At 40.3% G+C, this 22,889-nt stretch overlaps 1 protein-coding gene across 26 annotated transcripts in view; it reads left to right on the top strand.

Moving 5' to 3' along the window:
* Positions 1-877: 877 nt before the first annotated feature.
* Positions 878-22,889, top strand: part of Rbm26 (RNA binding motif protein 26) — a 74,289-nt gene continuing 52,277 nt past the window's right edge. For 21 of the 26 annotated variants that reach the window (XM_030248077.1, XM_030248070.1, XM_030248076.1 and 18 more), the window contains exons 1-3: positions 878-5,135; positions 21,304-21,422; positions 21,943-22,079. In XM_030248077.1, the coding sequence (XP_030103937.1) occupies positions 4,456-5,135; positions 21,304-21,422; positions 21,943-22,079 (936 nt within the window). In that variant the 5' untranslated portion in view covers positions 878-4,455. The remainder of the gene's footprint in view (positions 5,136-21,303; positions 21,423-21,942; positions 22,080-22,889) is intronic. The other 5 variants (NR_166779.1, NM_001368685.1, NM_134077.5 and 2 more) reach the window with 1 other exon arrangement.

Genomic DNA, 22,889 nt, shown 5'->3' with positions numbered 1-22,889 from the left:
TGTCTCCCTGCTGTTGTTTTTCTCTTCTTCAGATTCTGGTCTTCAAAATGATGGCCTTGAATTTCAAAAGCCTTAATTTAGGTTCTACATCATTACCTCTGTAGCAGACAGTTCTGTCCTAAGGTTAATGGAAACCACGAATAGCCTGTGGAGGTGAACTGACTTCTGACTTCAAAAGAATATTTAATTATTCCCCCCATTGGAGTTAGGATGGAAGGAAGGGAAAGGGAGGGCAGGGTAAAAGATGAACTTATTTACGTATTTATTCACTTATTTAGACTATTGTTGGCTTAGAGCATGGAGACACTGCACCATAGTTACTCATTGACAAAGAAGAAGGAAAGGAAGTGACAGAGACTCCCTAGACAGGGATTTGGGCCAGTCTGCAAATGGCTGCTTGTCATGGCATCCCCAAGGCAGAAGTTTGTGTTTGGTTTTGATTTTGGGAATAAAGCCTTTTGTCTTTTTTGAGAATTTTTTTTTCTTTTTTCTTTTTTCTAAAAACAGGCTCACTGTGTAGCTTGGAACTACTTTCACAATCAAGGCCTCCCATGTGCTGGAGTTATAGGCATGAACCACCCACCATGCTGGACTGAAGTATTTAAGATATACAGTGGGGTGCTGGAGAGATGGCTCAATGTTTAAGAGTGCTCTCTGCTTTTCAGAGGGCCCGAGTTAGGTTCTCAGTACCCAAGCCAGGCAGATCATAGCTTCGAGGGGGAAATGGTAGTTTGTGTTCTGATCCCAATTTACCTCGTCAGCAAGTGGTGAAGTACTTTCTTCTGCGTTACTTATGCTTGCCACAGGAAACATTGCTTGTCTTTGCAAGTAGCCCTTAGTCTGGTTAAGAAAATATATTTCTGTATATACACAGACAGACACACACTCACACACACACACACTCTCTCTCTCTCTCTCAATGGCAGTTAGTACAAATAATCGGCATGGATTTGAAGAAGGCAGTATTGCGTTATAAGAGGTATAGAGGGATGAAAGGGAAGGGAAATGTGGCACTTAAAATATAATATCAAAATTAAAATGAAAGGAAAAAGAAAAACATATTCTTTATTAATGTACCCTAGATATTATTCAAAAATCTAGTATTCTTATGCCAAAGAACAGTTTGCCTGTTTTCTGGTTTTATTTTGAAATTCTCAGATGCAAGCACTGAGCAGGGGGCACAGGCCATCCTCATGACTGTAATTTACCTTGCTCTACAGAAAATCCTTCAATAGTTTCGCTCCATATCCTGGTCCAAGGAAAACTTAAGTTGCCCTTTCTAACCTCAAAACTGACCATAGCCATTCTCCTCCTCCACCCAACGTCACACTTTCCCACTTCCCACACCTTTTTAAAGGTCGTGCCTTTTATCTGTATCAGGAACATTCTGCAAGCTATCCTACAAGCCTGAAATGTTCCGGTCTGTATTTTGTTTCACATGGCTAATTTTTGTAACTATTCACTTTTCCTAATCATCTAAAATAATTATGTCCTTAAAGAAGCCATGCTTGAACCTGCATTGCTGTAATAGTCTACCCTCTCTATTGTGCTTCATAAAGCCTGGTGGCTAAATGTTTGGAGGGTCAAAGGTTCTCATTTAGCCAGGTTTAATTTGAAAAGGCAACATAGAGAAGAGGTATTAACACAACAGTACATACATCAACACGGTACTGGTGTAGTCATAGACAAACAGGCCCACTGAAATGGAGGTCATAACCCGATTATGTATATAAATGGGAATATAACGTATGGTAATAATATCTCACACCGTGGAAATGATAGGCTTCTGAGGGGCAGGCTGGAGGAAAACTAATTCAGCAGCTGGAGATAAAAAGGAGGCTGATTGCTCTGAAACCACTCCTGAGAGTAGTAAGACTAGACTCATCTACTAAGAGAGAGAGCTGAAAGAGCAATAGTTAAAGCTCACCAGGGAGAATGCTCCTCCGGGGCAGGGCAATGGAAAGATAGCGCAATGGAAAGACTGCGAAATGCCAGACTAGAAGGCACAAAAAGATACAAGTTTGTAGAAATGTATCATTATCACTGCCAGCTGAAACAGTTTCTCTTCCTTAGGCTTCTTTCCTACTGAAAGTGGAACAAATAGCCTTTAACATTTTTTTTTCATTGTTTCAGATATTATGCTAAGTCAAGAATCATAAAAGGGAATGAATTTACCCAGCATATTTGGAGGTAAGAAAGATTAGAAAACTAAAAGAAAAATTGAACTTCTACGTTTAGAAACCGAAAGACTAGTAAAGCCATTGTCTAGGCTGTCAATGAGAAAATGGAATGTGAGCAATCGGGAATGTTACTCTGTGCAAACGGAGGAACACTAACGGCAAACGGGGTCTTGAAAAATCAACATATGCCGGGCATTGGTGGCCCACGCCTTTAATCCCAGCACTTGGGAGGCAGAGGCAGGCAGATTTCTGAGTTCGAGACCAGCCTGGTTTACAGAGTGAGCTCCCTCACCCACCAAAAAAGAAAGACCAACATATGTTGGAAATTGTAAGGTAAAAACATGCCAAATACTTAAATGTTCGTGCTGGCAGTAGTTAGCCTTCTCCAACTTGTACTGTTGACTGCAGTAGTCAAATTTCTATCTTTGAAAAAAGGTCTAAGGAAAACGAAGTGATGAGGAGGTACAGACTGAATAACAAAGGCTAAGGAAGAAAAGCTTGGGGGGGGGGGCGGGGCGGGGTGTGACTGACTGTTGATTGGCTGCTGACTGGTAACAAGCTCTGTGCAGTGGAAGGAGGGAGGGACCGCTATCACTCAGTGGTCTTAGTCTTTCAGAATACAGCTAGTCCTTACTACTTACAGATTCTATAGTCATGAGTTTTCTCACTCTTTAGACTCTCTGTAACCCCCAAACCCAATACTTGTGGCGGTTTTATAGTTCACTGTGGCCATACGCTGAGCGGCTAACAATTTAAGTCCAACGCTGCGTATGTTCTCAGCTGAAGTTGAACAAGGGGATATCTTCATTTTTTTTTTTTTTTCAGTTCTCACAATGGAAATAAGGACCCATTTGGTGGCCCATTTGGGGTTATGTTTTACTTTCTTCATTTATGAGATTGTTTTTTCTTGGTGATTTAAAATACCCCCGTTCTCCATACGCAACAGTGGAGTGCTTTCTATGGTTCCCACATATAAGAAGGCCATGATGTATTTTACAGAGAAAAGCACATGGACTATACGGGCTTTGTTTAAACATGTGCTACAGTGCCCGGGAACAGGAGTCAATATTGATTCATCGACAATATTGGGTATGGTGCCTTTAAACAGAAACACGCGATTCTCAATAGTATATTATTTATACATTCTATATGTAACCTAAAGTTTACCATTTTAATAATTGTATGTGTACAACTTCATGGCATTAGATGTATAGTCAAACTGTTCAGTCACCAACTGTTTCAGAACTCTTATCATTCCAAACTGAAACTCTGCATCACTGAGACGTAATTCTCAAGATCCCCCTTTGCCTCCTGGCAACCACCATTCTGCATTCGGTCACTCCTGGGACTCTAGCAACCTCTAGAAATGGAATTCTAAATATTTTGTCTTTTCATATCTGCGGTATTTCAGTTAGCTAAATCATCTTAATTAATATCTTAATTCTTCATTAGCTTAAATCTAATTAACGTCTCACTCATGGCATCATATTTTAGAGCAAACGTCTAGCTTTGTATTTTATAACCTTTTTAGTTAATGCTTAAAGGACACTCCACTCCAGCATATTGCAAATTCTGTCGCATCAAGACTTTCTTTATGGTTCACCGACCGTGTCTTTAGACTCGTGGACTACTTTTTCATTCCATTTGTCCATTCCACTATTTTTTCATTCCATTGTGGCCCATTGCCTACTAGTCTTTGGTAGTCTCCTAATAATATAATAGAACCAAACTTGCGGGACCACCTATGATGTATATAGGATGCTGGTTTGAATGCTCTTCTTTAGTACATTGTAATTTCTTGGAGAAAAGTTGAAACTTTTCTAAATGAACAGAATTTAAAATGTAACAAAACTGTTTTTTTTTTTTTTTTTTTTTTTTTTTTTCTCTTGTAGGTTGGAAATCAACAAGGTATCTTTGGTTTGGGGCATCCATAGGTCATTAGACCTTGGCCAAAAAGTCCTGTACTTTGGGATAAGAACACTAATCCTCTGGAGGTCTCGGTGGGTTAGATTAGACCAGTGTGTGTTTACCCATCGTGTGCACGGGGCAGCACACACAGAAGATGGTACTGGAGGATGCTGTGACACCGAGGGCAGGTCGCACAGTGCAGGACCCCTGCAAACACTGCTGGCCGTCTTCTTATGGAGAGCTCCCATCTTCTAGGTTCACTCGTGCTGACAAGCACAATCCTCTCAGAGGACAAGGCCTGGGAGCCCGCGGCCACTCCATCCTGGTGAAGTAAGACGGCGCTTGTGCTTATTCACCACGAAGGCCGATGGATAAAAGGGGACCGAGGCCTCAACCCTTGCGATTGGTCAATCCTCGATCCACTACTGGATTTGCCCAGCTCTCACCCGGCCGAACTTGCGTCTCTTCCCAGCATGCTCCGGGCCGCACCGCGAGACTCGCACTCATTCTCGCGAGATTTACCGGCAGCCATCTTCTTGGGGGTGCTGGAAGCCGGGAAGACCCCCGAACCGTTCCCATTGAGCCGCCCTTCGTTGTCGCTTTTCTTCACGTCTGCTCTGCCGCGTGGCCACCAACCAAGCACCTAATCCCAAAGCTGAGAGGAGAGCCCGGGTCGGAGCGCGTTCGGCTCCCCTTCGGGAAGATTCACTGGGGGAGCGGGGCAGGGGGGAGGGCCCGGCCGGCAAACGGTTGCTGCCTCAGCCCGGGCCAGGGTCCGCCGAGGGGAGAAGCTCCGGGGACCCGGTGGGCGCGTGGCCTGCGGCGGCCCCCGCCGAGGTGCTCGCCGACCCGCGGCTCGCGGGGACCTGCCACCGGCACCTCCCACCGCTGCCCACGCGGACGGCGCGCGGAGGAGGGGGCGGCGGCGGCGACCTGGGCGAGCGCAGGAGCGAGGCCGGCCTCGGGGCCGCGGTGGATGGTTTCTAAGATGATCATCGAAAACTTCGAGGCGCTCAAGTCCTGGCTCAGCAAGACCCTCGAGCCCATGTGAGTAACCCCCGGGGGAGCAGTGCTCGCTCGCAGGGATGGCGGTGGTGGACAGGCGGGCGCCCCGATCGGGGCAGTTTACTCAGTGGTGGAGGCCGAAGCGAAGAACCGGGAGGTGGGGAGTCCCCCCAAGGCTCTGCTTTCTCTGTTCGCCCACCTTCCCGTCCAGGCTCAACATAGCCAAAGCTGGAGCTGGGCTTGATTGTAATGGTCGAGCTGATCTTTGAACCGGTGTGCCCTGCTTTGCTTTCCCCTTTCCCGTTATAGGCAGACCGATGGCAAACTTCCCCGTACACCTGTGTGTGTCTTCCGAGGCCCTCCACATCGGCTTCTCGGCTCCTCCCGAGTGCTAGCTTCTCCTCCCGGTGGTAGATAGTTCCACAGTGCTTCTTAAGACGAAGTGCATGGCTTTTTCTTAGGGATCAGGGAAGTTCGAGTTTAAAAACCTAAGGTTTCGCTTACAGTCCCTTAAAGAAAGGCCACGTCTTCCATGTGGTGTGTGGCTCATACGCACCTCTCTTAACTGATTGAAGATGTAACAGGTGCTAAGCCCAGGAAGCCCCAGACCCCTTGCCACCTACATCCTATTACTTTGAAGAAGGGGGAAAAAAACCAACAAACCCAAATCTCTATCCGTATGGAATATTTGGCATTTAAGGAGAAATTGAGTAGTTTGTGCGACTGTTGAAATATTGAAAGATTTTAGGAATATTTTATGTATTTATTTAATGCAAAATACATCATAGGTTGTTTTCTGCATCGTTGATTTACAATAGCAACTTGAAATGCAGTGGCAGGTAATTCACTTATTTAATGCATGCGTTAAGTTTTTACCATATACTGTGGGGAGCTTTGGGACAGGACTTTAACATTCTCCTGGGTTGATAAGCTGCAATAAGATACACTTCAGCTATGCCCAGTTATGGCCATTATGATAGTAGAGGACCATGTAACCGTGGTTTGAATGGGGTCTGCTGCTTCAGGGTTGTTGGTCAGTGAAACTGTCTGAGCAAGGAATAGTTAATAAAACTTAAAAGAGGAGAAAAGGCCCCACTATTTCCGAGGAATGATGCATTTTCAGAATGAAGAATAGCTGAAAGGCCTAGTAGAGGACATACGTGATCAATGTGGTTTGTTCAAAAAAGAGTAAGAATAGGGAAGAGAGAGGAAAGACATGGAATCAGTAGACAGGGGCCAGCTTTAGGTCCAGGCTGGGAATTAAGATCTTATTAACACACACTTGGAACAGAGGTTATTTAAAGCAGGCCAGGACTGATTTGACTTCAAGTAAGGGTGGTTTGTGGAGACTGAAGGTGGTAAGATTTAAATGAAGGGACACTCCGTTGAACGTACTGTAGGCTGAGACTGCGATTGGATGATGGTGGAGATGGAACCACATGTACTTCACAAGTAGGTCTGCTAGAACTTCCCGATACAGTGATGTGGAGGAAAGGAAGGGAAAGGAAGGGAAAGGAAAGGAAAAATCAAGTGTGAAGCCTCAAAGTTAGCTTTAACAGCTGGATGGATGATGTAAAAGGTGGAGGGCAATCCAGGAGGGGAAGGGAATGGCTGCTGACATGCTGTGATGATGATGTGTGAGGTACTAGTTATTCTTCTTAAGGAAAGTTGGATGCTCTAGAAAGTGGGCCAGGACTAGAGAGATACAATGTCATGCTACTAGGATTTGAAGCTAGAAAATTGTGGGAGGGTTCTTGGGAACAATGTGTAGATATGGAATAGACAGGATTGAGGTAGGGGGTATGGCAAAAGCAGGGGCTGTTAAACTGGTGGGATTCTACAGACTGATGCATGCAGTAAGTTCAAAGCTCTTAGATTTGACAAAGTGGCCAGCCATTGGTGGTCTTAGCAAAGTAGTTGACTAGAGTGGAGTAGAGGATTCTCTTTCAGAGATCTGGAGGGTATAGCCTAGTGCATATGAGGCATGCAAGGCCCAGATGAAATCTTCAGTACCTTCCACTTCTAAGTAAACAACAACAACAACAAAACCCCCCATTTTCTTTCTTTAGATTGGAAAGTCAGTGCTAACATATGTAACAGGTGAGGCAGAGAACCCCAGGGCCTAATGACTAGTTCTGAATGGTGCTATAGTAACTCATCTACAAGTTATATAATATTGGAAAAGTCACTTAACTCAATGCCTGGGTTTCCATCTGTAAAGTGGGGAAAATAATGAAAAACAAAATTCCTAGAATACTACCCAGTGTAATTAGCACCTTTCAAATCAACTGTACTACCATTTCATGTTCTTTTCAATAACTTAAAACATATATACTTAGTGTGTATGCGTTTAGTTTTTCTTTAATTCAAACAAAGCACATTATTGTAGCAACTATTCAGATGTCTAACAGTTAACTGCTAGTAGCGTCTACACTGTATCCCTTTCTAATGTACATTGTTGTTAAATTTAGCTCCTATTCTTGTTTCTTTTTTTTTTTTTTTTTTTCTCTTTTTTTTCCTTTGGAGACAGGGTTTCTCTGTGTAGCCCTGGCTGCCCTGGAACTCACTTTGTAGACCAGGCTGGCCTGGAACTCAGAAATCCGCCTGCCTCTGCCTCCCAAGTGCAGGGATTAAAGGCGTGCTCCACCACTGCCCAGTCTCTTGCTTTTTAAATTTAAATTTAAATTTGCATGTGTTCTTTATTATTCTTCTAGTTGATGACTTACAAAAGCTTAATTATTTACCATCTTTGGTTTTTAATGTTTTTTTTTTTTATGTAAAGTTTTTTTTTTTTTGCATAGTTTTGACATGTAATTAAAAAATTCATACTGTTTGCGGAAGGACTGTAAGTACATTATGTGGAGTTAAGCAAGGCTGCTTTGAAATGGCAACAGTAGATCTCAGCGTGGAAGGATGAAGAGGAGCTTCCTAGGCTTTGGAGAACATATTTTATGAATGTCGAGCAGAGGAAGAGAAGACTAGCAATGGTTAGTGATGCCAGAGGCGCTGGAGATCGCACAGGACTTTGCTGAGTGAAGTTAATCATGTTGTGTGTTGTTGAAGCTTTTTGTAGAAGCTAGCAAAGGGCTTAGGGTAGCTGAGTTTTGAGAGTGATGGAGAATGAGGTAGGATAGGAAAGACAGGTTGCATTTTTAGCCCTAAGGACAAATATGTGGGTCTGTTTACTCAGTTATAAGTTCTGTAGTTGTAGCAGAATTCTGTTCTTTTTTTTTCTTTCTTTCACAAATCATTAAACATTTAGGTATTGAAATTTTCTCTCAATACTTAGAATTGATGTCTTTTGATTTTTAACCCGTTTGCTTAGTCAGTCTTTTGCATGCATTTTTGGTAATGTGAAATCCTAATCAGAAAACCAGTATTTTTGTCATGGTGATTCAACCTTAAATTTTGGTTGTTAGCATGTAAAGTCATGGGTTTTATTATGGCCTTTGCATATATTTATGCCATTGTACTTTGTTTTTATTTACCCTTCTCACTGATGGTGGCCTTGACCTCACTCTTCCCATATTGCTTTCTCATTTTCTCCTCTTAGTAGTCTTCCCTTCTGTGTTCATGTCATGTGTTTCATTACTCTTTGCTTTCATCATTTCTCCTCCATAAGATCTCTCTCACACGGTCCATTGGTCTCTGTCTCTCAGACGCACAGGACACATTTGCGCTTAGGTTCTGCCAGTGAGAGAAAACAAACAGTTTCTTATTCCGAGTCTGGCCCAGTTCACTAAATACAGTAATCCCCCGTTCCATCTATTTTTGTGTACATGCCATGATTTTATACTTTATAACTGAAAAGATTCCTCTGTGTAAATGCACCACATTTTCTTTATTCATCCATCTGTTGGATATCTAGCTGGTTCTCTTTCTGAACTGTTTTGACAGTAAAGCAATAAACGTGCATGTACAAATGTTTCTGTCTTATGTTGAGTTACAGTCCTTTTTGTGTGTATACGCATGGTACCATTAGGCTTTTGAGGAACTTGACACTGACTTTCATAGGGGCTGCACCAATTTATATTTGTACCACCACTGAATAAGACTTAGCACTTCACGTCCTCACCAGCTTCTGGTTTCATTTGTTTCCTTCATCCTGACCATTCTGCTTGGGGTGAGCCAGAACCTGGAAGCCAACAGTTCATATAAACACTTTCCTTATCTGCTGTACACGTTCTGTTTTGAGAGAAAGCCTCTCACTGGACCTGGAGTTCCTTGATTTGGCCAGGCCAGCTGGCCAGTGAGCTCTAGGATCCACCTGTCCAATCTCATTCCGCAGGCTCCAGCTTACATCTGCAGACTCCAGGCAGGCATTTTACTGAGCTCTCCAGCCTCCTGAAAGAATTTAACTTGCCTCTCTCTGATGGCTAAGGTTATCTATTGGCCATTTGTATTTCTTTTCTTCTCTCTCCTCCTCCTCTTCTCTTTTTGAGAACCATCTTCAAGTGTTTGACCTGCTATCCAAGGTTTCATTTTTTTTGTTTTTAAATAGAAGTTTTCTTTACTATTTATTTATTTTTTTGGGGGGAGTGGGCTTATTACCACATGTGTTAATTTAATAAAATCGGGGGGTTTTTTGATATGAAGGAATTCCTCAAGATATTACAATCAAATCCTTTAATTTTTCAGGAATTAAGATTGACAGCCTCAGGACTTTGGAGTTTAATTGTAAAGATGAGAATGTTATAGTTTTTGCTTCTGCAGCTATGCATTGCTGTGAAGATAGGTTACATAGAGGAATGAAAGCAAACTTCTTTTTTTTTCCATACGTCAGTATTCAAATTTCAGTTCTGCCATTCAGTTAGCTTAGTGATCTATGCAAGCGAACCTTTCTTTCTTTAGTAGTATAATTAGGGAGAATTATTTGTTTCCTTGTATAGTTAGAAGAGAATGAGACATTCAGTAGTCTGCAGTTGTCCCTCCTTCCTACTGCTTGATGAATAGCTTACTTGGCTACTACTGCTATCGCCAACATTAGCATGGATCGCTGGTGTTTTCTATCCCCTTTTACTTGATGAGTGTTATTTCTGTGAAGTGTGAAGTTAAAATACTACCTCACAGTTATTTAAATTCAAGCCTTATTTATTATACACTAGAGCAGTAGTACTCACCTTTCACAGGGGTTGCTTAGGACCATTGGAAAGCACACATACTTACAATTCATAATAGTAGAAAAATTAGAGTTAAGAAGTACCAATGAGCCGGGCGGTGGTGGCTTATGCCTTTAATCCCAGCACTTGGGAGGCAGAGGCAGGTGGATTTCTGAGTTCGAGGCCAGCCTGGTCTACAAAGTGTGAGTTCCAGGACAGCCAGGGCTACACAGAGAAATCCTGTCTTGGAAAAAAAGAAGAAGAAGGAGGAGGAGGAGGAGGACGACGACCAGTGAAAATGATTTTATGTTTGGGGGTCACCACAACATGAATAATAAAGGATTGCACCATTAGGAAGGTTAAGACCCACTGCTCCAGAGTCAATGCATGTTTTAAGTATGTTATTGCATTGTAGTGTGGATAGTGTATTGTTTTCATTATGGTATACATTTCCTATTAAACCATTAGACTTTGATTTGCAGTAACCCTTTTAAAAAGGAACAAGGTTCTAAAAGCATTATACTCAGTTTGAAGGATACCTTCTTTTTGTTTGCTTATATTTGCTACTAAAATGTATTTTTTAAAAATTGCATTAAAATTTATTTTTTATTGTGAATTATGAAAAATTTCTGTGTTGTGTGCGCGCACAGGTGCATGTGTGCTTGCACAGTGATCTTTTTTACCCCTGAACCTTGATTTGAATTCTCTTGCTGCTGAGTAGCTGCTTTGGCATAAGTCAGTTTGCAACCCTGAATAGAGACTAAACAGAAATAGCAAAAAGCAAAAACTGTACCCATGCTTTTCTTACAAGTGCATTCTTGCTAGTTTCCACCTATAGCCTGTTGCTTTTTATGTGCATTTTAATTTATGTGAAGTTAAACTTTCTTTGTAATTCTCTGCCATATTGTTTATATTGGTCCCCTCTCTTCAATTTTAAGAAGTGAAAATGAACTGACAGCTTATTCTGTGCTGATCATTGAGGCTTTATTGAATGTGAACTAAGTTCTGTTAAAGACAAAATAGACTCTTAGGGCCATGTAGTAGCACTCCTTCCTGGCTATGAATATACTTCCATTATTTTATAACTTTTGATAAATGACTCTCAAGACCATATTCTGTGGCTGCAATTTTATATGCACATAGCCAGTAAATGATGGTGACAATCTCCAAAGATGTTTACTTCTGAAGCCTTGTGTATGGTGGTGCTTCCTGACTTTTGTATGCATAGCTTTTATATGTTTAAGTGTTAATGTCAGTACTAAAATATAGACCTGGCATGGTCCATTTCTCCCAGGAACTTAACCGGGAGTAGTAGTGACTCTTTCCAACATAACTCCTAAATTACTCTTTAACATAATGACACGCATCACAGGCAAAATACATGTGTTAGCTGTTAGTTGTCTTAGCATCATTGTTGGAGTCTGGCAGTTGAAAGCAGGCTTTGTCTCTTAGAGTTTAACGGTGTTCCTGTTCTATGTAGCACCTAGTACAATGTGTGTGACACAGACTTCATTCAGTATGAAATATATTAGTTGAAATTTCTACTCTGTTTACTGAAAAATCTGAGTGGGAAGCTCATTTGGATAAAACTAAACTTACCACACTGTGCTACCTTAATCTTCAGAGTAGCCCAATTGGACAGCACTAGAAAGAGATTCTTGGGGTTTGTTTCTCTTATTATTTCAATACTTACTGTTTATTTTGTTTTGTTTTTGTTTGTTTGTTTTTGAGTTTTTCTGTGTAGCCTTGGAACTCACCCTGTAGACAAAGCTGGCCTTGAGCTCAGATCTGTCTCTGCCATCCTAGTGCTGCCGTTAAAGGCATGTGCCACCACAGTTGAGCTTATTTAAATTTTTTAAAACATCAGTTTATGTGTGTGCGCAGGCACTGGCACCTGGTGGTTAGAGGACAGCTTGTAGGCGAAGATTCTTTACCTCCGTGTGGATTCTGGGTATTGAACTCAGGTGGCAAGCACACTCTGAGCTGCCTAGCCATCACACTAGTACTCTATTTCATAGCACCTTCAGAAGTAGAACTCTTTCTTTTTTTCCTCTCTCTTTTTTTTAATTGGGTATTTATTTCATTTACATTTCCAGTGCTATTCCAAAAGTCCCCCACCACTCCCCCACCCACCCACTCCCACTTCTTGGCCCTGTCGTTCCCCTGTACTGAGGCATATAAAATTTGCACGACCAATGGGCCTCTCTTTCCACTGATGGCCGACTAGGCCATCTTCTGATTCATATGTCGCTAGAGACACGAGCTTGGGGGGGAGGCCGTACTGCTTAGTTCATATTGTTGTTCCACCTATAGGGTTGCAGATCCCTTTAGCTCCTTGGGTACTTTCTCTAGCTCCTCCATTGGGGGCCCTGTGATCCATCCAATAGCTGACTGTGACCATCCACTTATGTGTTTGCTAGGCCCCGACATAGTCTCACAAGAGCCAGCTCTATCTGGGTCCTTTCAGCAAAATCTTGCTAGTGTATGCAATGGTGTCGGCATTTGGAAGCTGATTATGGGATGGATCCCCGGATATGGCAGTCGCTAGATGGTCCATCCTTTCGTCTCACCTCCAAACTTTGTCTCTGTAACTCCTTCCATGGGTGTTTTGTTCCCAATTCTAAGAAGGGGCAAAGTGTCCACACTTTGGTCTTCGTTCTTCTTGAGTTTCATGCGTTTAGCAAATTGTATCTTATATCTTGGGTATCCTAAGTTTCTGGGCTAATATCCACTTATCAGTGAGTACATATTGTGTGAGTTCCTTTGTGATTGGGTTACCTCACTCAGGATGATGCCCTCCAGGTCCATCCATTTTCCTAGGAATTTCATAAATTCATTCCTTTTAATAGCTGAGTAGTACTCCATTGTGTAAATGTACCACATTTTCTGTATCCATTCCTCTGTTGAGGGGCATCTGGGTTCTTTCCAGCTTCTGGCTATTATAAATAAGGCTGCTATGAACATAGTGGAGCATGTGTCCTTCTTACCGGTTGGGACATCTTCTGGATATATGCCCAGGAGAGGTACTGTGGGATCCTCCAGTAGTACTATGCCCAATTTTCTGAGGAACCGCCAGACTGATTTCCAGAGTGGTTGTACAAGCTTGCAATCCCACCAACAATGGAGGAGTGTTCCTCTTTCTCCACATCCTTGCCAGCATCTACTGTCACCTGAATTTTTGATCTTAGCCATTCTGACTGGTGTGAGGCGGAATCTCAGGGTTGTTTTGATTTGCATTTCCCTGATGATTAAGGATGCTGAACATTTTTTCAGGTGCTTCTCAGGCATTCGGTATTCCTCAGGTGAGAATTCTTTGTTTAGCTCTGAGCCCCATTTTTTTAATGGGGTTATTTGATTTTCTGGAGTCCACCTTTCTTTTTATTCTGAGACAAAGTTTCGCGTTGTATCCTAGTAGGTTGGTAGATTTTGTTTTGAAACAAAGTTTCACTTTGTAGCCTTGCCGGCTGGCCTCACTCTTTCAATGTGCTGGGATTTACTCGTATTTGCTTCTGTGCCAGACTAAGATTAGAAATTTAAAGTTTAAATTTAGTTAAAATAGTTTAGTAATTTTTTTGAGGGTGAGCACTGAAAAGTTCATGTTTATTTAAGAAAATGTTACGCGTTTCTGTGTGCAAGTCAGCTCTATTCATGGAGCCGGACAAAAAATGATTCTAATTTGATTAATTTTAGTTGGTGAAAGAATTAATATTGTGTAATTAGTTATTGGCTCAATCTGTATGTTAAATACTTTTTTTGTGTTCTTTACTTGCTAAATGCTTCTCATGACCATATGTTATCCTTGCAATCCTACTTGAAGTTTCCATTTGAATTCTGAGTAACTAAATTTAGCAGTTTTTTTTTTTTTTTTGGTTATATTTTAAATTTGTTTTAACATTTTGGCTGGATTACGGTGCTTCTCAAATAAAATTATTTCACCCATAAACTACAAAAAAAAAAAAAAAAAGGAATAGATTGGGAGCAAAATAGATATATTATTACCTTGTTTGGTGTATGCATGTTGAAAATGGCTAAGTCAAGCTTGAACAAATTTCCCAAGTTTTTTCTTCCTCCTTTTGTTCCAGAGAGAATAAATGTGTGACATGGGTAATGATAAGCTTTCCTTATCAAATTTTTATCCCTTCACTACCTTCTGTCTGTGAGGAGAAAAACTGTGTTTAGTGTATACTTTAGTTAGGGTTACTGTTGCTGTGATGAAACACTATGACCAAAACCAAGTTAGGGAGGAAAGGACTTATTTCACTTCAATGTCCTGAATCCATTGAGGGAAGGAAGCCAAGGCAGGAACTCAAGCTGGCTGAGAACCTGGAGCCAGGAGCTGATAGATGCCCAGGCCTGGAGGAGCGCTTCCTGGCCTGATCTGCTTACTTGCAGGTAGAATCCAGTTCAAGTGGGTGGGGGAGTCCCAGCCAACAATGGCTTGGGTCCCTCTCATTAATCACTAATTAAGAAAATGCCCTACAGGCTTGCTTGCTTTCACCCAGATCTACTTCTGTCCTGTTTACATTAAACAGGACAGTGTACAAGTAAGTGATCATTTCTGGACCAAAGAAAAGCTTATTTAAAATTTGATTTCTGTTTGTAAGCAGTGGAATCAGTTTGAGATTTCTTATTGCACTTTTCTGAGATATTTTGCTTACATACAAGCAATTTTTTATAGTTTTCTCTGGTGAGGTTTTTTTCCCCCATGTCTTATAACTAGCATTTAAAAATTTTCAGTTTGTAGAGCTGGGTGTGGTGGCGGCGCACACCTTTGATCCCAGTGCTCGGGAGGCAGAAGCAGGCAGATTTCTGAATTCGAGGCCAGCCTGGTCTACAGAGTGAGTTCCAGGACAGCCAGGACTATACATAGAAACCCTTTAAAAAAATTGCTTGTAATTTGGATTGTAATTCCAATTTGTTTTCTTAGAAGAAATTAAAGATTAATATCCTTAGTCTATTTTTTTGAGCTGAAAAATACCTGTGGTTTTTAAATTAAATTCAAACATTATTACTGTATGCATACAGCTGTTTATCTGCATGTATGTTTTTGCCACTACCATGTGTGTGCAGGGACATTGGAAGTGAGAAGAGAACTCTAGAGCTATCGATGGCCTGTGACTGGTGATGTGGGTACTGTCAATTGAACCCTAGTCTTCTAGGAGAAGAACAAGTGCTTTTAACTGTTGAGTCATTTTTCTAGCCCTAAAACCCTTTTTTTTTTTTTGCTTTTTAAATTACACTTTGTGTGTGTGTGTGTTTGTGTGTGTTCGAGTTAGAGGACATCATGTGGGAGTAAGTTATTTCCATGTGTTTTTCAGGAATTTAATCCATAAGTAGGCGTCAATGAAAGTGTCCTTATCTGGTATACATCTGGCTGGTACCAATTGAAGTGAAAATATTTTCAGAATGATTTTGGAAGCAGTATTCGAAAACTTGGGGGTCAGTGTTTTGGACAGGATCTCGTCATTGCTCAGGCTGGTTAGGAGGAAGATGGCTTTGAATTTGTCTTCCTTCTCCCCTCCCCCTTCTCCTCCCCCTTCCCCTCCCCCTCCCTCACTCCCTCCCCGAAGTTCTTTGACTTAGGTGTCTTACATGCCCAGCAAGCAGGCTACAAACTGAGCTTTTTTTTGTTTTATCTCTAGTGCTTGTCTTTTTCTGTTTTAGTCCACAGAGCCGGTCCCCTTGGATGATTGTGCCTTTTCTTCTTGACTTGACAAAATGCTCCCTAGCCCTTTCTCTTCTCTCCTTTTAGTTCTTGAAAAGACTGGATTACCTCTTACTTTTTTGTAGTTAAGTAGAAGGTAAGTGAACTGGTGGCCTAAGGGAAACACTCTTCTTAGTGTGTGAATTGGGATAAAAGCTAATATACCTAGAAATGGAGCTTTGCTTTTGGCTTGCTGTGGTTTCAAGGATTCGGAGTTGTGGCCTTGTTGGAGAGAAGTGTCACTGTAAGTGGGTTTTGATTTTTCAAAAGCTTTGCACCGTTGCTATTGTATAAGTTTTATGGTGAGCTTCAGCAATGAGTAGATTCAGTGAAAGCTGTAAAACATTGAATACGTTAAAGACAATAGAAGATAAAAAGTCCTTGAGTTATAGATGGGGCAATGTTATTGTAAAAATAGACAAAAAGTAAAGTTCCCATTTAATATAATAGCCATCAAAATTCCATTAACATGTCTTGTAGAAGAAGAAAACCCACAGTTCATATGGAAGCAAAAAAGATTCTGACTGTCAGAGCAACTTGAGGTAAAAGGAAAAATGGACGTATACTACTGCCTCATTTAAAATTCTACCCAGAGCCACAGTCAGCAACAAAGCCAGTGTGGTGTATACAGAGGTCAGCCGACGGCTGGGGCCATCTTATTTCTAACAAAGGTGTTAAAAGCATTTGGCTTAAAAAAAAAAAAGACAGCCTTTTCAATATAGGGAAAGCTGATTATCCATGTGAATAAAACAAAGAGGCAAAACTTAGAAATACTAGAGAAAAACACAGGGAAATTATTTCAAGGTCTAGGCAAGGTCTAGGCATAGGCAACAATTTTCTGAGAAGGATAAGCTCAGGAAAAATTGATGCCACTTGTATCTGTGGGATTAATATACTGAGTATATAAAGAACTCAGACCACCAAACAACAGAAGAATAAATAATCCAGTCAGTAATTGGACAAGTGAATTGAACAGTTCATAAAAGAAGTGCAGACTTCCTGGTTCACTGAGACGTTAGCAAGCAGCTGCTTCCTGCTTTTGAGAGAACTGTCTACCACTATGCCCTCCCCACCATAGTACACTGTGTCCTTAAACCAGGGGCCAGACTTAACATCTGCTTTACATTTCTTCTTTTTGGATATTTAGTCACAGGAACGAGAACGTAACTTAGTAGAAAATGAGTATTGAGAAGTGGGGTTGTTGCTATAAGGAATCGTATCCTGAGATTCGTAAACCTCGTGTGCAAATGCTAAGTTATTTAGCAATAAGATGAACAAATTTAAATCATTTGCTGGAACATGGGCGGGACTGAAGAACATGTATTAGGTGAAGTAAACTGAACCCTGGAAGAAATTACCTTTCCATATGATTCAGAATCTACATTTAAAAACCAAGCATGAAAGTAAGAGGGCAATATCTGGGAAAAGGGAGGAGACTAGAAAGTGTGTGAGGGAGGGAAGTGGAGTAAATATACTCAAATTATACAGTAGACAAACTTGAAAGCATTGTAGTGAAATCTACAATTAATACATCTAAAAAGTAGATTTTGATGGTTATCTAAACTATGTTTTATAATCTTATTTTGTAATGCAGGTGCTTCATAATTCTTAACAAATAGCCTTTATTGTAAGTTAATTATATACAAATATTTTTACTTTTTAAATTGAATAATAGGTATAATAAGCTATAGTAATTAAATTTCATACTCAATGTGTTATGTCTTTAGCAATGAAATTTGTGTTTTGAAAGATTCTAAGTATAGAATATAGAATTATGACTTGCTGCCAATTAGATATTTTTCATGAATATAAAATAAAAAATTGGTCAGAATAGATGTGTTTTTATATCTATGCCGTAAGCTATTGAGTTACTATATTTAAGTTTTAATCTCTAGTTCAGGTAACCTCCAGTTTCTCTTTGAAGATTATTGAAAATGGAAGCTTGGGTTAAATTCCTCCATTAGCAGTCTTCCACTAAATTCTAAAAGGGCCAGGATAGTTGAACAGACAAGTATCTTAAAAAAATATTGTAGTGGAACACAGTTTTCTGTACTGTCATGCCATTTTGAAAATCCTACATCATAAGTTAAAATACAAATATAAGCATTTTAGAGGATTGCTTGCAGCTTTTAGGCTCAGCCTGATTCAAGTTTAAATTATTAAGACATTAAAGAATTGTATGAAATTTCTCCGTTTCTTTTAATCTCTCACTTGATGTATACGGCTTTCTCTCTACCTATCTAGAAGAGATTACTGCTCTTAATAGCTAACCCTATGCTTTCTTTTTACATTTTTCAAAATGCTTATTATTTTGTGTACATGTGTATGCATAACATTTGCTATGTACATGTGGCAGTCAGAGAACCACTTGAGTTATCTTTACACATACCACCCGTGGGCCTTTCTAACTCCACTATTAGTAAAAATAAAAACATTGTTGTATTAAGGCATATTCAGATATTGATGAAGTTTTAGTTTTAGGCTGTTAAGTAATTTTGTAAATGACTATATTAATCTAGATAATTTGTCAAAGTCACTGAAGCTATTACTCTCAAGGGAAATTCAGATTTTCTGTTTTTTAACTGTGGTTTTCTTCTTTTTCTTTTTTTAAAGATTTATTTATTTTATTTACTCTCTCTCTCTCTCTCTCTCTCTCTCTCTCTCTCTCTCTCTCTCTCTCTCTCTGTAGCTGTGTTCAGACACACCATAGGAGGACATCAGATCCCATTACAGATGGTTGTGAGCCACCATGTGATTGCTGGGAATTGAACTCAGGACCTCTGGAAGAGCAGTCAGTGCTCTTAACCACTGAGCCATCTCTCCAGCTCCAAAAATCAGATATTTTATGCTCATTTGCTCCATTTCACTGGAATCTTTCTTTGGTACCAGCTATTTTCCCACCATGGGCTCTTTCTGTTGGACTCTCCTGGCTTGGGCTATCTTTTCTCCATATAGTCATGAACTATGCTTGCTCACAGTTCTGAGCCTTGCAAGAGGTCAGCCACCATGTGGGAAATAGAAATCAGTCTGTGACCCTCTGGAAGAATGGCCAGTGCTCTTAACCACAGACCTATTTCTCTAACCTAAACTAAGTTTTGAAAGGAAGTTTTCATATAGTTTCTCATGTACTATTAAAATGCCCCCACATTCAGATTGCAACTAACTTAAAGTCTTTGTTAGAAACGGAAGTAGTTTTATGGGAAATATTGATTTATTGTAATTGAGTAGCAAGTTATTCAGGAACTAGGAACAAAGCAGGCATTTATAATCTCAGTTTTATAGGTCAGGTATTTAGGATTAGGTTAGTTGGATATTTCTGTCTTCTCATTGAATTGTGAGCAGGACCTTTGTTGAAGATAAAATGTAGGTTCTCTTGGGACTTCAGGAATTGCTTGGAGGCTTATTACATGTACTGTTAGCAAGTTTGCAAGAACCAGTAGTTCCCTGCTAGCCACTTCCTTGCATTCTCATTTAATTGTCCTAGGATATTCTCCATGATACTGCTTAGGTGACCCTTGGCATTGCATAGGATTTCTCTGAAACGGTGAATGTAAAAAGCAAGGGATGCCACGGTGCCTGTTTCACCCCAGTGTTTTGCTTTGCTTTAGCTGTTACTGTCTCTGTTTATTGTGTGGGTGCTGGAATCTGAAGTCAGTTCTTCACGCTTGTGCAACAGGCACTTTGCAGTTTTGGTTGGTTTGGAGACAGAGTTCTCTCTAGGTAGTTTTGTCTGTCTTGGAAATGTAAATTATATATATATGTTTGTGTGTGTGTGTGTGTGTGTGTGTGTGTGTGTGTGTGTATGTATGTATATGTATAGCTAGCCTAGGCTGACTTTGAATTCAGAGATCCACCTGCCTTTGCCTTCTGAGTGCTGGCATTAAAGGGTTGCACCACCATGCCTAGCTAATCTCCTTGTTACTTTGATCCCTTAATATTATATGTATTTAAAAGTTATTTTAAATTTTTGTATTGTCAGGATCTTTAAAGATGGTCTTCCTATGAATTAAGTAGTTGTTTTTGTACCAAGCCTTCACATTAAATTTAAGCTAGGTGTCTGTCTGTTTCTCGGTATTTCGTTGAGTGGATATTAAAAGGGTTCTGGAAGCAAAGGCATGGGTGTGGGAGTCTGAGGAATTTAGGGGCTTTGTGAAATAGTGGTCTGTGAAAATAAGCTAGTAAGGGTAGAGTGCAGGATGTGAGCTAAGGGATCTGCCTTGGGTTGCAGCTAAGGCTATCCAGAGGTAAAGCCACAGAGGGCTTTTACAGAAAATAGTCTGGGAGATGAAATTTGTGGTTGTAACACTAGGCATTTAGGGAAATGAATGGATTATCTGGTTTCTGGGCATTTCATTGCGAAGGGGCATCCTTCTCAGTTTCTGCCTCACCACTAGAGTGTCTGAAAGCCACTGATTTGCCACTTGGGAGGCAAAACACAGTCTAGGATGGAGGTCCCAGCCCATGTTTCTCTGGTGACAAACAGCAGGGTGGGGATTGGGGTGGGGGAAGATGGGGTTGTAAGGGAGGCTGTGTGGTTCTCAAACTTCTGTGTACCCAGGGAACCATGAGAACTTGGGAAGAGAGTTTGGGGTGGGGGTCCAGCTTAGCTCTGAGTGAGTGTTAGGAGTACAGAGGGGCCTTTCTGACCTGGTCTCTCCTTTACTTGGGTCCTGCTATCATTTCCTCATCCAAGATACCATAATTATTAGGTTATACTTATGTATATATATGGTTTATTTGTAACAGTCCATGTATATAATCTCTTCATTACTATACCTTGCTCTTTAAATGTAAAAAGTTGCTTTTTTAAAGTATATTCTTTTTTGAGTACCTTGTTTTCTGTCATTCCCATATGTGCAGTTAATATAATTATTTTTTTCAGTTTTCTTTAAATGGACATTTCTCCCTAACCCCCTGCCTCCGTTACAGAGTTGGTCTTAGTTATAGAAACTTAGTGCTAGGAGTTTTCAACATGTGGGTTGCGACCTCTCTGGGGGTTGAATGACCCTTTCACAGGGGTCACATATCAGATTATTTTGCATATCAGATTTTTACATCAAGATTCATAACAGTAGCAAAATTACAGTTATGAAGTAGCAATGAAATAGTTCTATAATTGGAGGTCACCATAGCATTAGGAACTGTACTAAAGGGGTGCAGCATTCAGAAGGTTGAGGGCCAGTGCTGTAGCTATTGACCTTTTTGTCCTAGTTGCCTTGATTCTTTTCATTCTGAAGGCTGTGCTTTATACAGTGGTATTATTCTTTCCTGACAAGACTTTTATGTTGTCTTTCATTTTTCTCTAATGCCAGTGATTTTCAGTAGTAGGTTCATGGTTTTAGTTTCATATTTAATGTGATGTTTATGAATCTGAGTGTTCACTCAGTATTATTTTCTTTTTCTTTAGCTGTGATGCAGATCCATCAGCCCTAGCAAAATATGTTTTGGCTCTGGTAAAGAAAGACAAAAGTGAAAAAGAATTAAAGGCGTTATGCATTGATCAGCTTGATGTATTTCTTCAGAAAGGTAATACCTTTGGTTTTAAAATTATTTGAGTAAATTATGTATAGACTTAAAAAATTAAAAGTCTAGTTGTAACAAAGCTTTTAGCTGTAACAAAGTTGAATACACTTATTCTTAATTATATGCTTTCTCATTATGTTTTGTGCTCATTTTATTAACATACTATGAAAGTGACCAGCTAATTAAGACAGTGCTAAGGAAACTTCTTAGAATGTTGTATAGGACATGTTTTCAACTTTGGTTTGTTGTACTTTTCCCACATGTAGAAATGGCTAGTATTTGTGTCTGTGTAGTGCACGTGCTGTCACTCATTCATTACAGAGCAGTCTCAGATGGAAGCAGCCGGCTGCCAGGCTTTTGTTGTTCTCTTGAAACTGAATGAATGCTTATCATGGAGCTTGTATATTATATACTGCTTGGCAGGCTCTTGGTCAGGGTAGTAAGAAGCTTGATGGGTACAACTGGGGAGTTAAGATCTTAGTAAATATCTTTTGATCTATGAATCTCTTGGTTTTATTTTTAGAGACACAAATATTTGTTGAAAAACTTTTTGATGCTGTGAATACAAAGAGTTATCTACCTCCTCCAGAGCAGCCATCGTCAGGAAGCCTGAAGGTAGACTTTCTTCAGCACCAAGAAAAAGATATAAAAAAAGAAGAGGTAAGAATTTGTTGTACTGTGTTGGTTCCTTAATTTCCCAGAAGAAATCATCAGTTGAGTTTTCTTTTCTGAATTTTTCTATTAGGTGTCCTAAATCCCTGTTCCTAAGTTCAGGGACTTTTCTAGGAGTACATACGGAACTCAGAATTTAGTTATAATCATGGCTATGATCTACTAATGCAAAAGAATTTAAAGTTAACAAAGAAAAATGGTTTAAGAGAGGAAATCTGGTGGAAAACAAGTGCAAATGTCTAGATTCAGTGAGGTCACATGGAATGTGCTTAATTGCCCTGAAATGAGTTGTAGCAGCTATATATGTGTGTGTGTGTGTGTGTGTGTGTGTGTATGTGTGTATTTTAAGATTTATTTATTTTTATTATATATAAGTACACTGTAGTTGTCTTTAGACACTCCAGAAGAGGGAGACAGATCTCAACCATGTGGTTGCTGGGATTTGAACTTCGGACCTTCGGAAGAGCAGTTGGGTGCTCTTACCCACTGAGCCATCTCACCAGCCCCGCAATGTATATTTTAAGGAAGAAGTCAGAGACTTGGTTGCTGGGGTCCAGCCCTGGCAGCTCTTCCTTTTTGTTTAGTTCTTCCTGAGGCAGCAGAGGGGGAAGAACATATTTAGGGCTGCTGTATAATAAAAAGTTTACCTAGCTAAGTCTTAAGTCACTTTGCTTCAGTAGCTGACCTGTCTCTGAGTCAAGAAACTGTTTAGCATCTCATCATAAAGCAGCATGGGATTAAGTAAAGGGGAGTCAAGGTCTTTAAGAAAAAAGGGGATCAGCGCTTTCTCCTCTCTTT

This window comes from Mus musculus, chromosome 14 (assembly GCF_000001635.26).
Source record: "Mus musculus strain C57BL/6J chromosome 14, GRCm38.p6 C57BL/6J".
NCBI lineage: Eukaryota > Metazoa > Chordata > Mammalia > Rodentia > Muridae > Mus > Mus musculus.
Note: the sequence above shows the minus strand (reverse complement) of the source record. Positions and strands in the feature narration are given on the sequence as shown.